The sequence below is a fragment of the Varanus komodoensis genome, unplaced genomic scaffold (assembly GCF_004798865.1).
Source record: "Varanus komodoensis strain SLA01 unplaced genomic scaffold, ASM479886v1 scaffold17, whole genome shotgun sequence".
Classification (NCBI taxonomy): Eukaryota; Metazoa; Chordata; class Lepidosauria; order Squamata; family Varanidae; genus Varanus; species Varanus komodoensis.
In genome coordinates, this window is record NW_025335505.1 from 21,629,137 (window position 1) to 21,646,503 (window position 17,367).

The window sequence follows — 17,367 nt, forward strand, 5'->3', positions numbered from 1 at the left end:
CATTTGGTAACGATTGGCTTCCTAGAGTTGTTTGCTTTTTTTCTTTTTGCTACTCATTTAGAGACCTTTAAAATGGGGAATGATTAGGTGTTCTCAAAACAATAGCTGTCTTTGTCATGTGAATTGAAAGTGCTCAGGCAATCAAATTCTATAAAACTTAATTTATCATCTACTGAAAGCATCAAAAAGAGATACCTCCTGCTACTTTACAATGGTGCATCAGAAGCACTTTACAGTCTGGACCAGATAGTTTAAAACAACTCCAGCTGCCATGCTGTTTGAATCATTCAGGCTCTGTTACAGTTCTAGTCTTCCACAATCCTCTTCCTGGTTTTCATCAGATATACTAAGCTTGAATGCTGCCCCTTTTCTATGAAAGGCAAGCTAAATGAAGAGGAATCTGTCAATAAGGGCAAAATGCAAGGACTGTAACAACTAGGGGCAAGCCTGTTACAAATCCCCTTAACCCAGTCAATGACAGGATGGGGAATTACCGCTCCTTGAGGAGCCATCCTTTAGTTATAAAAGAGTGGTGTGGTGGGAAATGCTGATTTGGGACTTGGGAGATCCAGGTTCTAGTCCCCATTCAGCCATGAAGCTCACTGGGTTACAGGACCAGTCATTCACCCATGAACTAATCTAAGTAGTTGTGAGAATAAAATGGAGCTGTGTAACCCACCTTGGGTTTCTCACAAGAGGAAAAAATGTGGGATATAAGTGCATTATAATATTCAGTGAACGTGAAATATGTAGAAAATGCACAAGTTTCCATACTCTTCCAAACTTAGGTGAGATACTACAAAACCAGGTGGAGGTGGGGAGAAGGGTTAGAATAATTGGGGGAGGGTTGACAAGATGTTGTAGTCAGTCTACATACAAATTAAATCATCTTAACTAAAAAGGCACTCCCAACCTGGATTTGGGGGTGGATTTCAGTTCTGGGAAGGTGTTGAACATTCAGAACCCTCACTATGTAAGAGACTGATAACATCCAAAAATCTCACTAGCAAAAGCCAAAATGATATGCTGCGTTTTTGTAGCAGTTACAATGACATTTTTTCAATAATATAGGGAATCTTTCTTGTATATTACCAAAGGAAAAGAGTTTAGAATCAAAGGGCAATCACAACATAGGTGCCTTCTGGAAGCTCTGTTCTTAATTTTTCAGAAAACTTGCTGGAGAAAGGTATAAAATGGGTATTTTATACATTAGAGAAGATTATACACAGAAACTGAAGCTTTACAAAACCAAATTTTACTTGAGTGGTTCTCTCATCATACATCCTTTAATGAAACATTTGTACTTTAATTTGTTTGGGAAAGAACAGTGCCTTTTAAAGATAATCATGTATGAATTTTAATTAACAACATCCAAGGAAATAGGTAAAACTAGTAGTTTAAATAATCTGCCATTCACATGATGTGGATTCAAAGTACACACAAGTCAGTCATTTACCAAGTAGTTTTGCTGAAGGAAGTAACATGAAAGTTAACTGGAAGACATGAAACCATTCAGAGTTGGATCCAGAGATGCCTTTCTGCAAACAGAAAGGCTGGAGTTCATGCAAACCTTCAGCTAGGGGATACATAGGGAGAAAGGTGGGCATTTTCAACAGTTTCTCAGCCCTCAGCAGCATGCCTCGTGCTGTTTGGTGAATCCTCCCCATGCAGAAGCTTTTCAAGGGGAGGCAAAGCATCAGTGAAAATAGCTTTCCTTCCCATTCATCCTGCATGTGTATCCCACAGTATTCTGGATCCAACCTAACTGTATGAAGCCATCAGCATCATAGTCTCTCCTACAAATGGCGCTCAAAGGAAATTTCCTTACAGACAGAAGAAAACCACCTATCTTTTCCATGCATCCCTTCTAGCACTGCAGATGTCAACCTAGTATCAATGATGGCACATTTTTTAGTAGGGAGGATAAAGTATTACATCTGTCTCCTACTTTCTGCTGTCAGAAGCAGATTTTACACTAACAATCTGTATACTAAATTGTCCAACAATACTGATGAACATTTCATCCTCCTTGGTTACATCACAATTTCGTTTTACTGTAAAGTCACTCCACCCTAATTTTGCAAAGGATGTTTTTGGCTTTGTTTTAAATGAAGTGATCTTTTTCAGTTATCAGTGCCCCACGTGTTTGGTATGCCTCCCTTGGGCTATCAATTTTCCTGTTGCCTTGTTGGTTAAATCCACACTGGCAAAGGCCATACTTCTTCCTTGCTTCAGAATCTCAGCCGTAATCAGGATTTCCTCTCCAATCTTAGCTGCTGACATGTAGCTTGAAGACGGAAAAGGGAAGAAAAAACGCTTACATTTATAATCTACCTTTCCTTTAAAGAGATCAAGGCTGTATCCATGGTTTTCTTAGCTCATTTCAGCCTCACAATAGCTGTATGAAGTAGCTTTGGCTGAGAGAGAGAGGCCCTCTTTGTACATATTCAATTAACCCAGGACTTGCCAGACTGAACAGCATGTATGAGCTGCTTGCTTTGATCAGCTTCTGATAATAGTTTGTTACATGATACACAAATCAGGATATTTTGGATTATTTGCGGTTATATAATTCAAACTTGACCTAAGACTGATTGTAGGTTAATTTGGGGCTGTTTACTTATACAAAGCTTAATATTTTGGGTTATAACACATAATCGTCCATGGTAGGGCCTGCTGGAGAAAAACTGCACAAAACTGACATACAGAAAACTGCTGAGTTCCACACACAGTTATCTGTAGACAGAATGCAGCACAGGCTTCCAAGCAGAGCAAGAAGTAAATTTGGAGAATGTGAGTTCCAGACCAAGCTTAGCCACTGGCCATGAGGTGGCCTTGGGAAAATTCACTAGCTTTGGGGAAAGGAAACAGCTTAAGGTTTGCATGCCCAGCATCACAAGGTAGGGCTAGGAAAGGCTCCCACATGATAACCTGGAAAGCCATTACCAGTCAGTGAAGGCAACATGGACCAATGTGCTACTGACAGTATTAAGACAACTGCTTTCATTCTGTCATGTCCTACCTGGAGGATTCTTCAGATGAAGACAGCCAGGGCAGTGAGCTCCAGCCACAATCAGACCCAGGGGTCATGGCTACAGAAGACTGTGCTCCTTTGGAAGCCCCTGTGGTTCCCCAAAAGCAGAAGCCATAGACAGAGGAAATCCATTCTGTAGAGATGAGGAGGAGGCAGGATGGTTTCCTTCCCGACAGTGGATGAGGAGTCAGGGAGAGAGTAATGGGTTGCAAACAAACTGTCCTGCCCTGACTACACACAAGTCAAGTCTCTGCATTACTTATTCAAAAACGGTCAGTTTCAGTCCAGGGTTTGAAGTCATATGGTTATTGCATGTCTGAAGCTCCAAGTCAGGTGGGGATGTGTGAAAAAAATGTCCAGGAATCTAGATACCAGTTAGTATCAACAAAGGGCAGCATCACAGATAATGCTGCTTGTTTGCAACACAGAGCCACTTTCCCTGAACTAATTTATAGCTGGCTGTAACTCAGCACAGCCAGTTAATTAAATCAGTGTGCTGTTTCATGAACAACTCCCTTTTCAGAGTGTTTGGAAGCCGAAGCTGGGCACTCCTTCTTTCTACAGGATGGATGTACTCTGTTCCTGGCTCCTGCTTTTGGGGAACCACATGGGGTACTCCTAAAGATCCTGTCTCCTCATCCTCTCAAGGAGGACAGTCCTCGGTAGCTTTCTTATTTGCCACATTTTGTTGTAGAATCAAGGCTCACTTAAACAGAAATCACCACTTAACATATCGCACTTCTTTGATACGTACGTAATGTTCATATCCACACTAACTCCAGGTGCTTGTCTTTCGGTGTGCATCAAAGCCACAGTTGACACAACATCTACTAGAGTTGCTGTCAGCCCTCCATGCAGAGTTCCTCCTCGGTTTGTGTGCTCTTCTTCTACTTTCATTTCACATACAACTTTTCCAGGGCTAGCAGAAACAAGTGTCATCTGCAAATAGTGTGGAGGAAGAGAAGAAATCTAATTCCACTAAACTTCTCTACGTTTTCCGCATGATATAACATTTAAAAGGTAATGAATGTTTTTATTTAAGGTACATATATGTTGCAATATGCTCTCAAAAACACGCAAATGTTGCAGTGTGGAATCTCCTGTTGAGGGTTGCAGACATCCATGTCCTCTTCCCATTCACTCTGTTCCATTTCATCTCCCCACTGTTTTCCCATCCTTTTTCCCACCTACGTGTCAGCCACTTTTCTGTGCCCAATGAATTTAGAATCCTCACTGGATTGCCTTTTGGATCTTTCCACCTTAATGTGTGGAAAGATTTTGTTTTCTAACTTCTACAAACTGTGGGGCGTCACCTAGCACTGTGATTACATAATATCAGGTATATGGAAAATTAGTTTACTATTAGTATATATAGGATTAAGGGCATATAGTCATCAGGACTAGAAGTCATTGAAAGCTTTATTCTCTATGATGGTTCTGCAAGCTCTCTAGTATTTACAGTAGGAGTTGGAGCAATTATATAAATTTGTGGGTATAATAATAAATAAAGGGCTTAGCATTTATTATTCACATGAATTAGAGTAGGCACAAGTGATACCTTAGAGATTAGTTGGATGATATCATTCATAAATGTACTTTAACAGCAGGTAGTTTTATATCTGCTTTCTGTAAATACGGCATATATCATGCCAAACTACCGTGGTACCTTGGCTCACAAACTTAATCCTTTGCACAACTCTGGTTGCAACCCGAAGTGGTCACGAGCCAAGTCAAATTTCCCCACAAGGTTCAATGTAAATAAGGTGAATCCGTTCTGATTTTTTTTTTAAATCACAAAAATTTGAAACAAAGTAACAAAGTACAGTACAGTAGAGAACACTAACCTAGGTTGGTGCAGGGGAGAGGTTGTTTGGAGGGAGAGTCCGACTCCAAATCATAATCGTGCAATAGAGATCGTGCTGAGGGGGAGATGGCTGCGATTATGCTCGGGGGGGGGGGGGACAGACGGGAGTGATGACGATTGCACTCGTGCAGGGGAGACAGGCGTGATCGCATTCATGAGGCAACATGGCCGCAATTGTGGTCATCACCCAATGCAGAGTTTGCGAACTGAGACAAAATTCTTCTGAAATTTCTGTTCGCAACCTAATTTGGCTGTGAACTGAGGTGTTTGTGAGCCAAGGTACCACCGTACAGTAGACTGGTTGCAAGTCTGCAATAGATAGCTGCTCAAGTTTGCTCAAAATAAAGAAAATGAAGAGAGAACAAGCATGAGCTGTTAGAATACATATGTGACAAATATTTGCCCCAGAAGGTTTGAATTACTTTATGACTCCACCATTTCTTTGAGATGCAAAGATGTTTGGCAGGCCAAAACCAGCTACAGGTGCAATGCTCTGCAGGTTTAGACATGCATAGTCCTACAATTCCCAGCATACCTCAGGAATTGTTTAGGCAGAAAAAAGTTCTACATGCATAGGTCTGTGCCATATGGATTAAATTATCATTCAACCCGTGCACCTTTTAATTCACATTTAGACACCCAGTACTGGGGGCACAGACAAGAAAGAAGAAGGAGCTGAAGTCCATATGTTCCAGGGTAGGTCCATATTCAGGAATGAGGCTATGGAGAAACAGGTTTGCAATCCAAATAAGTATTTCTAGTGAGCGTCTCGCATGGAACTATTGCTAAAGGAACTAGGAGTTGTAGTCCAACGTCTCTACAGATATCACTGCAGAACTCCGCAGGACTTACCAAGGTCGCCCTGAAAGGTCAGCAATACCAACAAAGCAGGGAACCCACGCCAAGGCCCCACACCGGTTATTATTACCTTATTTAACACCCGATCAAAGCCGGGAGACTCCCGAAAGTGCTTTACCACCTCACGAAGGGTATGGATGGTAAGGTGACTCATGGCCCTCCTCCTGAGTAACGCACTTGCCAAACCTCTCTCGCTCCCCGCAAATGCTGGTGGGGTAAGAATTTCGTAACGGCGGAAAAAAAGCGGTAGCTACAAGAGAGCAGAAGCCACCGACCGCCTCTACCCCGCCTCCTGAAGCTACTGGACTAACAGCGCGGCTCGGCCCTCCGCACGCCCTGCTCTGCGTTCCATCCGCCGAACCTTCCCCTTTATTAAGCCGCACCCAGCACGTGACCGGGCCCAGTTCTCCCCGCTCCCGGGCTAGATTGGCTCCGTATCCGGAAGCGCGCCGAAGTTTCAAGGAGCGGATGAGAACATCGGAATTAGTCCTTTCTGCGCCTGCGTGAGGGTTTCGTTCGTCGGTGCGGTGGGAGGCGGTAGGTGGAGAGGTCCGTAGCGGTCGTGCGAGGGAAGGCGGCGGTGTGAGGTGTTTAGAACGGTGCGAGAAATGGACGTGGGCAGCGCTCCGCAAGAGGAGGAACAGGCGATCCAGGAGGAGGGGAAGCCGCAGCCTTCGCAAGAGCCTCCAGAGGACGAGGAGGAGACGCAGCAGCAAGAGCTGGAGAAATACCGGAGGCTCCTCTGCTCAGAATTTGCTGCCGTTAGCGGCACCGACGACGCGGTCGCGCAGCGCTTCCTTGCAGAGAACTGCTGGGATGTGCAAGTATGCCCCTCGTTTCTCCTTCAGGCACAGGGTTTCTGTACCGCGGTGCATGGTGAATGATCTTAGCAGCAGTAGCAGCAGCTTCCTCTTTTTTGGCCTTTTGTTTTGCAGATGGCGTTGAACTCTTATTTCGAGCCGCCCCTTAATCAGGAGCACATGGACGTTTCAGTGTAAGTTCGCCCGATTAAATCTATAGGGTAACCTGTATTCTCCCGATCAATTTGTTCTCCCAGCTGCAGCACTCACGACTGGCAGGAGGGTGCTGGCAGTTGTTGTCCTTCGCATCTGGAGAGCTTAGAGTGGGTGAACTGCACGCCACTGATTCAGATGGACTCTGCTTCAAAGAAACAAAACAAAGCGCAGCAACTTAAAAGCCTTTACTTGAACAAAAGCTGCTGCTCTTTAGGCCACAAGCACTGGATGTAGCTCTGAACTTCTTCCTGATTTCTCCCAGGAAGCAAAACCCATTCAGACTGAATCCAGTGCTGCTTTTACGTTGCTGCATCTTTTGAGAAAGAATGGATTAAAAATGAGCTGGAACATTATACATAGACTTCAGGCTTGTAGATCTCTTAATAACTTGTCTAGTTTAGAGTGTGCTGGAGTTCAGTGATGAAATTCTTCAGCTGCTATCCTATATCCTGCTTCTCTGTAGATTCAGATGTATGCTTGCTGCAGTCTCTTCTGCATTCATCTCCCCTAAGGTATCCCCTGGTGTGGCTTTTCTGGTCAGCACTGGTCAAGGAATCTCAGATCTCATCCTGCAGGTTCATATCTATTTGTCCCCCATTCAAATGCATGTCATCCCTCAATTCTTCTGCGTCTTGCCTTATATGCCATTTGTTAATAGCCATCTGCTGTGTATCTGTACCTTATATTCTGCATCAATGTAAGGGAAAATCTGGTTGCCCTGTGCCAAACTCTGCCCAATTTTGTTGCTGGAGTTGGACTCCCATAACCTAGTAAAAGGTTAGGTTTGTTTTTTGACTTTTTTGCTTGACTTTTGTTTAGGCCCTGGGATGGAGTATTCCAGTCATTCAGACTTACTAGGTATAGGCCTGTTCCTGCTACTTTATTCTCAAAAATGTCATAATTGCTTGTTCTGTGGATTCTACTTTGCCATCACTTTGGGAATATCCAGTAGTTCAAATTAAGTAGGCCGTAGAGAACTTAGCAGAAATGCTATTGGCTTACTCTCATGGTCCTGCTGTGTTTGATATAGTGCATCACACTTTCCTTCTATAAGCATATCATCAGTTATATCCTGAAGTTTTAGTTCTTCCAAGGTTTGTGTCAATCTCTTTTAACATATCTCAGGGGCAGCATCCTTAGCCAGCAGTATCTGGTGTGGTGAATGTGGTCAAATAACTGGATTCTCCATCCAGCTCTATATGCCAAAATCCATGTTTGGTTTTACCAATGGAGAATAGCTTTGCTTTTGACAGATTTGGTAATAGAAAGTGATGTCTTCTCTGTGCTTTATTTAAGGGCTTTGTGATCTAAACATATTCTGAGTTTCCTTGATGGCTTCTGATCATCACCAGCCTACTAATCCAGCCTGTACTCCGTTTTTGCTTCCTGTCTCTCTTTGGTGATGATGATTTTATATAGTAATTTTTTAAAATTAATAAGCTTTATGGCAGTTCATAAGTATGGGTTGTTTTTGACTCAGGTGTTTGTAACCTGGGGACTGCCTGTACCCAATGTTATGCACTATTGTTTGGTTCTGCATGAAAAAACTCTATTGTTCCCCTGTTCCTATCTTTCCTGGCATTGCAATGGTCCAAATTATACTATGCTTGGGAAGTGTTTGTGGACAGTGTTTCACTTCTATTCCCCTTTCTCCAATCAAATGTAGAAACAGCTCCATTTTTACAGATTCTTCATTTGCCATTCCAATGTCCGCATAGATATTAATCTCTATCAAGGTTTTCCATGCCTGAGCTAAGTTCTGAACTTGCAGGTTTATGCAGCTTCATACTTCCATCTTTGCTCTCCCCTCCTCTTTCTCTGCTCAAAAGTTGTTCTTTTCTTCTGGCTGGGATTCAGTCACTGCTGCCATTGTGATTCAGAGTTGGTGGCCTGCAGCTCACAGACTCAAATAGGCACTACTTCCAAGCAGACTTGCAGGCTTGTATACAGACCTCTGTCAGGTTGTGGTCCCTCTTTTCTTGGGCTGGAAGCAGTTACTAGCGCTACTTTGTGGTTGCTCCTTGAACTAAACAGTCTGGCTGTGTATCCCAGCTTGTTAGAGAAAGCTGTGGTCCTTCAGATATTGATGAACTACCACTGCTATCAGCTGTCACCATTGCTCAGGCTTGCTGAGGAGATGAGAGTTTGAGTTCAATCACATCTGGAGGGCCACAGGCTACCAGATACATTATTCTGTATGCCTACTGGCATGCTCACAACCTTAGCTGGTTCAAGGGTATGTTCTCCTTGGAAGCTTGTAGCCTGCTGTCTTTCCCTCCTTCCCTCATCACAAATTAATAGTGGCAACAGATTAGATTTTTTTTAGGTTCCCCACACTTTCTGGCCTGGAGTTTCCCAGTGAATGGTGTGATTCACAATGCAGAGTGAAATTTACATTAGGATTGGATACAAGATCAAGGAAAGCCCTTAGCCTCCTGTTTCAGGGCTCCCCACTGAGATCTTGGACAGAAGTGATGGGGCTTCTACAGTAGCCGCAAATGAGTTGCACTGAACTGTGTGATCTCTATTTTAATGTCCTCAGTATAGTGTTACTGTACTGTAGTGTTACAGGCCCTTGCAGCAAACTAAAATGGTGTCTCTCCCTCAGGGCTGCCATTTAAATTTGGTGTTTTGCCCCAGAACTAGCCTATAATTGAGACATTGTACTGAGCCCTGAGAACTAGTGGAGGGGTGAGCTGGAGCACCAGCAGAAGAAAATGACTTTGGGCTAGTAAGTTTTCCTTTTGTTTGTGTTCTAGTATTGACCTTACTGATGATTCAGCTAGCAGTAGCACATTGACAGTGGCTAAGAAAGATGAGGCTTCAGGTCTACAAGAAGACGATAACTCCTTTTCTTTAATCACATGGAATATAGATGGCCTGGATGCAAATAATCTTCAAGAAAGGATTCGAGGAGTCTGTTCCTATTTAGCTTTGTAAGTACCTACAGCAGCAGCCCCATGAACACTTCCCAAACCTTGTGCCTTCCAGACATGTTTGGACTGCAATACCCAGAATTCCCAGGCAATGGCCATGCTGGATTGAAATTCTGGGAGTCGTGGTTCGAATGCCTCTGAAGGTCACCAGGTTGAGGAAGGGTGATTTAGACAAAAATGGATTGGGCAGCACATTTTTAAAAGAACAAAGGTCACATTTATATTTTGTTGGTTATGTTTAGAAATTTGTGAAATGTGCAGATAGCAGTAATGCTTAAAGAGCAATCCAGCAGAATTACCACCCTTTAGACCAGGGGTCCTCAAACTTTTTAAAGGGGGGGCCAGTTCACTGTCCCTCAGAATGTTGGGGGAGGCATACTATAGTATGAAAAAAATTTCTAAAGAAACCTCCAAAGAAACAGCAAAAGCAATCCCCCTCCCCCAACCTCATTTCTCAACACAGAAGTGTGGAGAAGGAAGTGTGGAGAGGAAAATGTCACAAGAGCCAAATTATCATACTCACAAAGTTTGTTCCGTTAAGTCTGTAACTGTTTAACAATTTGCAGTTCACATGTTCCTTTGAGAGTTGCAAAGTACTGACTGACATTTGTGCATGTGTGGATCAGTTTGCTGGTTATTTTAAAAGAGGTGAAATAAACCCATCATTAAATTCAGCAGTGTTATAGCTGTTAAATACCCAGTGTACAATATTGGCATAACCCTATTGATCAGGACCAACTGAAGTGGTAATTTGTGCTCCTTAATGTTATGGTGTATTGCCTTGTGTTCTGTTACAAATTCCTCTTTTCCTTTTAGGTACAGCCCAGACGTTGTATTTTTACAGGAGGTTATTCCTCCAACTTTGAGTTATCTACAGAAGAGAGCAGTCAGTTATACAATTATTCCAGGTAAAATGAAGCTATAATATGTGTTGTAAACTTGGTGCAGCCATGACATCTACAACACAATTTTTAATTACTCTGTACTGCACGATGGCACAGTGCAGGATAAACTAATTGTGCTGTCTTCCTGAGAAGACTGATTGGCTTGTTTGTCCATAATGCTAACCTGTGGTTTGGCATCACGTGACTGAGCATCAGTAAGATTCAGTCTTACGCAGTGTTGCATGCCACCGCAACCGCCGCCTCTTCCTCTTGCATGAATGCGAGATCAGAATTTTTGCTTTCATTTTTCACTAATCCCTGTTTAGCATTATATCTGAATGTGGAGAAACTCTGGTTAGTCTTAACTAGGGTTTAACTGAAACAAACCAACTGCAAACCTTCGTTTATGAAAGTAGCTTGTTACAATAATCTTGATCTTAGCCAAGTTGTAGAGTTTGGATGTAATGCTGAACTGCAAAAATATAAGACTAGGACCAGGACTCACTTGGACTCAAAGCAACTGTCTTTTATAATTGAGGTATCACTGATGTTGACCTTTGCTTTTTGTGTGTGTCTCTCTCCAGGTAATTCAATTGATTATTTTACTGCCATCATGTTAAAAAAATCAAGAGTGAAAGTTTTGAAACATGAAATAATGCCTTTCCCTACAACGGTGATGAGGAGAAATTTATTAACAGTACACGTGAGTGAATTGTTGTATGTTGACTTTCCGGAGAAAATAAAATTAAAGGCTCCTGAAAAGCAGGCTGATTGGGGGCTTTATTGGAAGAATTGAAGTTTAAAGAGTAGTGATGTGAATTTTACTAATGTTTAAAAGCCAAAATATTTTTGGAGCCATGCCAAAAAGCCTTAGAGCCTTTAGCTTGTTAGGAAATGCACCAGCATTATTTGCCTTGAAGCAAATTTCTCCAAGCATATTCCTTATGTAAGAGCTACTTTTGGCCTGGGGAACTGAAGCTGTTTTCTTTACTGAAGCAGCTTAGCCTCCAATCACATTCTCTCAGGAAGGGGGGTGGGTGGGTTAAAGCATGCTGACAGACTCTACAGTAGTGGAAGAAAGGAACTTTATAAAATCCATGCCAAGAAGCATTGTCTTCTGTTCTTGGCTTGGGAAAATGAATCAACACATCACTCAGCTAGGCAATTCTGGGGGCTCATGCAACATTGCCTGGCCTATGTGGGGAACCTAGACAGAGACAGGAAATGGCAGTATATTGCTGTTCATAGTCTGCAACCAAATTTCATCCTTGTATTCAATAAAGCATATGCCAACTTTGCTACAGATGGCTGCATTACTTCTTAAGTATTCTTGAATGTAAAGCAGGGTGCCTTGGCTGGAAGAACAAAATGAAAATATTTATTTATTTGGGATATTTCTAGGCTGTCCAATCACTCTGTGTCTCTGGACGGCTCACAACAGAAATAGTAATAGTAAATAATATTTATTACTATCATTAGTTTATCTGTCAACCCATAGCCCCCAATTGCTATTTAAGCTAAAGCACCAGTAAGAGAAGATCAGCCTTGCCCAAAGTGTATTTAAATACTCAGTTCTGGTTCACTTCCACATTGTGGCTTTGGAAATCATTCCTCATCAGAGTGGATTTGATTTAAATCAAATTGATTTAAATCATGGTTTTCTACATGATTTGCACACAGGCCTGCCTTACCCATCAGTAAAGAACTTCATTAAAATATTTCCAAACTGGTTCTCTTGTATGGCCTGCTGCCATTACAGGTTTTCTCCTCCAGGGAAAGAATAATATGATAAACCTCTGGCTATACACAAAAAGATCCAAAGATCAAAAGTTTTCACTGTCATTTTCACCGCTTGCCCTTGCCTCCTCACACATAGCTTCTTGTGCCGATCTATTTCACTCCCAACAATACTCTTCTATTCATTGATTTTTTTGAAACTTAGCACTTAAGAGGTAAGGGGTTGATTCTATGTACATAGATTTGCAAAGTATCAATGGGATTAAGGTCTTTTTCTCAATTCTGTATCTTTTACAACTTTTTGCTGTGAAGAAGAAGCATGTGATCCCTACAGACAGAAATTCACAGTTTGGAGAACTGTAAAACCAAGCACTTGTGATAATATGTTCTAGATAGAAAAAATGACGTTACAGAAACCTCTGGAAGAACCTGAGAATGTGAATGGAGTATTGGAATTCATTTACCAACAAATATACAAATTGCATGATGTAGCCTCATGCTACATAATTAAAAACTAATCCTTATTTCACGAAGAATAACCTTTGGACTATAATGTATCTTAAATATACAAGTATCTTTAGATGGATTTTTCTTCAAAAACCATTTCATTTATTAACAATCTGATTTAAATTTAAAAAATCTGATTTAAATAAAAACATTTGATTAAAATAAAAAAGATCTTTGATTTTAAACATTATTTTTATCCATTCTGTTATCCCTCCTCTTCTTCTCAAGGATGGCAAGCAAGGTTTGATGGTCAGGTTTGAGATTATGGGAGAACTGGTGCTATTGTAAAAAGAAGTAAAACTCTACTGTTCTAGCCCTCAGCAGGAAATAGAGCTGAGGGCTTGGCATCTTGTCCTCCTTACAGGCAACCATCTCTGGTGTTGAGATCTGCTTTATGACCTCCCATCTGGAAAGCACCAAGAACTTTGGTGAAGAACGCATAAAGCAGCTGAAACTGGTTCTTGCAAAAATGGAAGAGGTACAGGAGACCATGACTGTGATCTTTGGCGGAGATACAAATCTGAGACACAAAGAGGTAAACAAGAGCAAAAACAGATTGGGCTTTTCCCAATGTATTGTTTTTAATTTATTCTTACCAACTTTAATTACCTATCCTTATTTGCCAAGATAACACTAACTTTCTGCATAATTACATTTTTCTAAATAGAATATTAACTATTCCCTTTTATCAAGAGATAAAATAAGGCAAGGCAGACAAGCTATTGGTTGTCACATAGCTAAAGGTTCCCAAATGGAAAGAACATTGCTAATGAGAAGTGGCTTTCCATCTGCTTGGTCTCTGGTGCTTTGACTTACAGTTGGCTACAGAAGAAGAATGCTCGTCAGTGGCACCTTCTCAAACTCAAGAGAGCTAATGAGTGGGGTACCACAGGGTTCAGTCCTGAACCAGTGTTGTCCAACATTTGTATTAATGATTCAGAAAAGGACATTCAGGGAATGCTGATCAGATTTGCGGATGACACAAAACTGAATGGGATAGTTAATACTCTGGACAACAGACATAAAACTCAACATGATTTTGATAGACTGGAGCATAGTGCTGAAAGCAACAGAATGAAATTTAATAGGTGCAAATGCCGAGTTCTGCACCTACGAAAAAGAATCCCAATGCATCATGACAAGATGGAGGACACTTAGCTCAGGAATATAACAACTGAGAAGGATCTTGGATTTGTGATCAGAAGTTAAATATGTGTCAACAATGCGATGCGGCTGCAAAAAAGGCAAATGCAGTTTTGGGCTGTGTGCAGGGCATGGAATAATGGGCTGAGACTACAGGAAGTCAGATCTCAGTGAAACGTCAGGAAGAACTTCCTGACTGTTAGAACAATACAACAGCGAAACCAATTTCCCAAGAGGCTGTGGGCTCTCCCACACTAGAGGCATTCAAGATGCGGCTGGATAGCCATTTGAGAGGAGCCCTGCAGTGAGCAGGGCACTGGGCTTGAGGGCCTTCTTGGCCCTTTCCAACTCTAATATTGCATGATTCAGTCATTTCTTGCTAACTAAACCTGATGTTGATAATGTTTCTTAATGGAGGCTGAACACACACAAATCTAACAAGATTTGCACAACATGCTAAGTCACCATGGGTTAGAAGCCACGGGGGCTTATTGTGTTGTCTGAACCCAGCATAATTCCTGCACGTGGCTTCTTTGTGATCACAAAGCCACCCCGATAAGCCATGTAGGGTCTTGTACCACTGCTGGGTTTGCCTTGTCTTCAGAATGCAGGCAACACAACATGCCTGGGTGAAACCCAAAACCCTAGAGAGCTGCTTTGCAAGAGTAGCGGAAAGACATGCTGCTCTGGCTAAGTGGCTCTTGGCGAGGGCCTCTAGCATCTGTGCCAGAGTGGCTGAGCAGCACCTGGCATGGCTGCCAAGGGCTCCCGGTCCCTCCCCGCTGCCCAGCAGCCTGATCAGAGCATAAATCGTGTTGGGGGACTGGCATGTGGTGGGCACGGCAGCACTGCCCTGAGGTCCTGCCATCTGTGGGAAAGGCGCTCTGGCACGTTGATGACAAGCTGTCCTCCACTCCAGCTTGCAAGGAATCCTCACCATCATTGCCCAGGGCTGTCCCCACTCCCAATTCTAGCTGGTGGACCCGTAAGTAGAAAGCGAAAGCAGCCCCATGCCTGCCTGCAATCACCTTGTGGGTGGAATGATGGCAAGCAGGAACAGGGCTGCCAGCTCCCCCCATCCCCTCCACTTCCTGCCACTGCTTGGGCTTGTGTGGCTGCGGGGAGTGGGGGAAACCTCCGTGCTCATGTGGCATTCCTCCGGCTTCCATTGGAGGACTGTGTGGGGTAGCTCCCGAGCCATGTGCTGCGCAGTTGTGAGCCCTGGGCAAACAGGCTGCCCTGTGTAGGTTTCTACACATTATGGCTTGTTGTGTTGTTGAGTTTCCTCCAGATTTAACTTTCGAAACAAGGATACAATTTTTTAAAAATTGTTCAGCTGTATCTTTGTACTTTGCTTTATAAGGTTAATTTAAGTTAAGTAACTGGAGGTCACTTAATGTTTGACAGTTATCCAGTTTGGGCATAATGAGCTCCACCTTAGTACTACTATAATATGCTCTGGCCCAGTTCGCATGTGCTGCCAACCCATGGATTGTTCAAACAAAGGGTTGTCAGAGTGGTGAGTGCATGTGTTCGTGCACTTACTGCTTCCAGATTAAATGAGCTTTCATCAATAACCCAGGAACCCTGGTTTGTTGATGGGCTAAAATTCTGGGTTGCTTGCCCCTCAGAAACCCAGAGTTACATGTTCAGACTTCACCTCGAACAACACAGGAAAGAGTTAGCCCTGAAAACTGATTCAAACCAGAAGTACTGAGCTGGTGAGAGGCAGTGGCAGCTTGCTGCAGTGTTCAGAGATTGCTTCCCTGTGGAGTCTTGATACGTGGCCTGAAAGCTGCAGCTAGGGCAGAGCACGGTGGCAACATTATTTTGTGATGTGTCTAACCACTGTGGAAAGAACTGCACTGGCTAGGACTATTGCTAATACAGTATAATGCAGTATTAATGTTTTCCATTTTTCTCTTTATCAGGTTGACAAACTAGGTGGCTTACCTGACAAGGTTTTGGATATTTGGGAGTTTTTGGGCAAGCCCAAGCATTGCCATTACACCTGGGACACAAGCCAGAACACGAACCTGAATGTAAAATACAAGTGCAAAATGCGGTTTGATCGCCTGTTCCTCCGAGCTGCTTCACCTGGTGGTCAAATTAGTCCTCAGAATTTGGAATTAATTGGCCTGGAAAAACTGGACTGTGGCAGATTTCCAAGTGATCATTGGGGTCTTCTGTGTAATTTTGAGATTTCCAAGTGATCGTTGGGGTCTCCTGTGTAATTTTGGTGTGGTACTTTAAAGGCCTCATGCTAAATATTCCTGGGGTTTAAATTTTAAGTTTTGCTCAGGTTTGCATTCCCATTACTGTATTTAGTTTTTCAGTTGTTGTTATAATCCCTGCTTAAATAACATGGGGAAATATCCAGTCATATACTATCATGTTATGTGGTCCAAAAACCCCATGGCTAATTCTTGTGCAAAATTCTGTATTTTTATATTCTGTATTTTCGTACAATTGCCCACAAGTTAGAACAGAAGTGTTAAAATGTTCTATTTAAACGAAATTGTACTTAATAAAGGTGAGTTTTAAGGATTCTTTTATGTCGAGGTGTTTCCAGGCAGTTGAGATGAAAAACTGCAGCCCATCTTGAGCCAAAGAACTTACATTGCAAGAGCCGTGGTTGTGTCACCGAAGTGCCCTGTAATCCTGTCTCTGAGAAAACAGCTGCTGTTCAGGATACGCAAGGCTTTGTGGCACAGGTCAGCATCATTGTGGCTGGGACCCGCACATCAGCGGGAGGGCTACCTACCTGATGTGCCAAGCCCTGCAGCATCCAGGCCCTGCTGCTACTGTTCACCCATAAGGAGGCAGCAAGAGAAATAAACTCTCTGTGCATGCTCTACTCTCCCCCAAGGTGGTGCTCTGGATTGTGCCCAAACGCAAAACCAACTGAGGTGGTGTCAGGAGGAGAGATGCACTCGGGGAGAGGCACCCAATGGGAACATCTTGTCCTAGGGCCTCCCACAACTTGGAGTAATGACTCTGAAAACAGCAGTCTCAAATAGACCTGCCGGGAGTTGTAGTTCAACATCTCTGCCAGGTGCCAGGTTGGAAAAGATGGATGCCATCACGCCAAGTGGTAAAGCGAGCACCTCCTTGCTTATTCCTTCTTCCCTGCCAGTTTGCAATCCGACAAATGGAAGGTGCTTGTCACCAAGAGCTGGGTGTGACATTCTAACAGCAAGAACTGATTTCCCTGTGGGTAGGTAGCAGTTTGTAAGTATTTCCCAAAACTGCATGGATTTCCAGGGAATTCTGAATTCCTCCTGCCTTGGTGCTATGCACATAACCATCCTGCCACTGCATCAGCACATGCGCTGTTACGCATTTGCAGAACTGCTCGTTTCAAGCCAGGAACAAGAAAGAATCCAGA

General features: G+C 42.9%; 2 protein-coding genes across 3 annotated transcripts; one reads left to right on the forward strand and one right to left on the reverse strand.

The window, feature by feature from the left end:
• Nucleotides 1-1,233: 1,233 nt before the first annotated feature.
• Nucleotides 1,234-6,088, reverse strand: ACOT13 (acyl-CoA thioesterase 13). Its single transcript, XM_044426664.1, has 3 exons — nt 5,827-6,088; nt 3,789-3,973; nt 1,234-2,287 (listed from the first exon to the last, which is right to left on the reverse strand). The coding sequence occupies exons 1-3, from the start codon at nt 5,908-5,910 to the stop codon at nt 2,131-2,133; spliced, it is 426 nt and encodes a 141-aa protein (XP_044282599.1). The 5' UTR covers nt 5,911-6,088; the 3' UTR covers nt 1,234-2,130.
• Nucleotides 6,089-6,193: 105 nt separating this feature from the next.
• TDP2 (tyrosyl-DNA phosphodiesterase 2) lies at nt 6,194-16,526 on the forward strand. 2 transcript variants are annotated; one of them, XM_044426629.1, is made up of 7 exons: nt 6,194-6,293; nt 6,692-6,750; nt 9,532-9,708; nt 10,525-10,616; nt 11,177-11,295; nt 13,201-13,371; nt 15,911-16,526. In XM_044426629.1, the coding sequence occupies exons 2-7, from the start codon at nt 6,692-6,694 to the stop codon at nt 16,190-16,192; spliced, it is 900 nt and encodes a 299-aa protein (XP_044282564.1). In that variant the 5' UTR covers nt 6,194-6,293; the 3' UTR covers nt 16,193-16,526. The 2 variants fall into 2 exon arrangements, with proteins under 2 accessions (XP_044282564.1, XP_044282563.1); XM_044426628.1 differs by having other exon boundaries at nt 6,195-6,580.
• The last annotated feature ends 841 nt before the right edge of the window (nt 16,527-17,367 follow it).

Bases quoted from the DNA above. Each gene is read 5' to 3' on its own strand.
- ACOT13 (XM_044426664.1), bottom strand. From the start codon at position 5,910: ATGAGTCACCTTACCATCCATACCCTTCGTGAGGTGGTAAAGCACTTT. The intron at 3,974-5,826 runs GTAATAATAACC...CACTATTTGCAG, and splicing joins TTGATCGGGTGTTAAATAAG to ATGACACTTGTTTCTGCTAG. The intron at 2,288-3,788 runs GTACGTATCAAA...TCCGTCTTCAAG, and splicing joins AGTGTGGATATGAACATTAC to CTACATGTCAGCAGCTAAGA.
- TDP2 (XM_044426628.1), top strand. From the start codon at position 6,365: ATGGACGTGGGCAGCGCTCCGCAAGAGGAGGAACAGGCGATCCAGGAG. The intron at 9,709-10,524 runs GTAAGTACCTAC...TTTTCCTTTTAG, and splicing joins GTCTGTTCCTATTTAGCTTT to GTACAGCCCAGACGTTGTAT. The intron at 10,617-11,176 runs GTAAAATGAAGC...GTCTCTCTCCAG, and splicing joins CAGTTATACAATTATTCCAG to GTAATTCAATTGATTATTTT.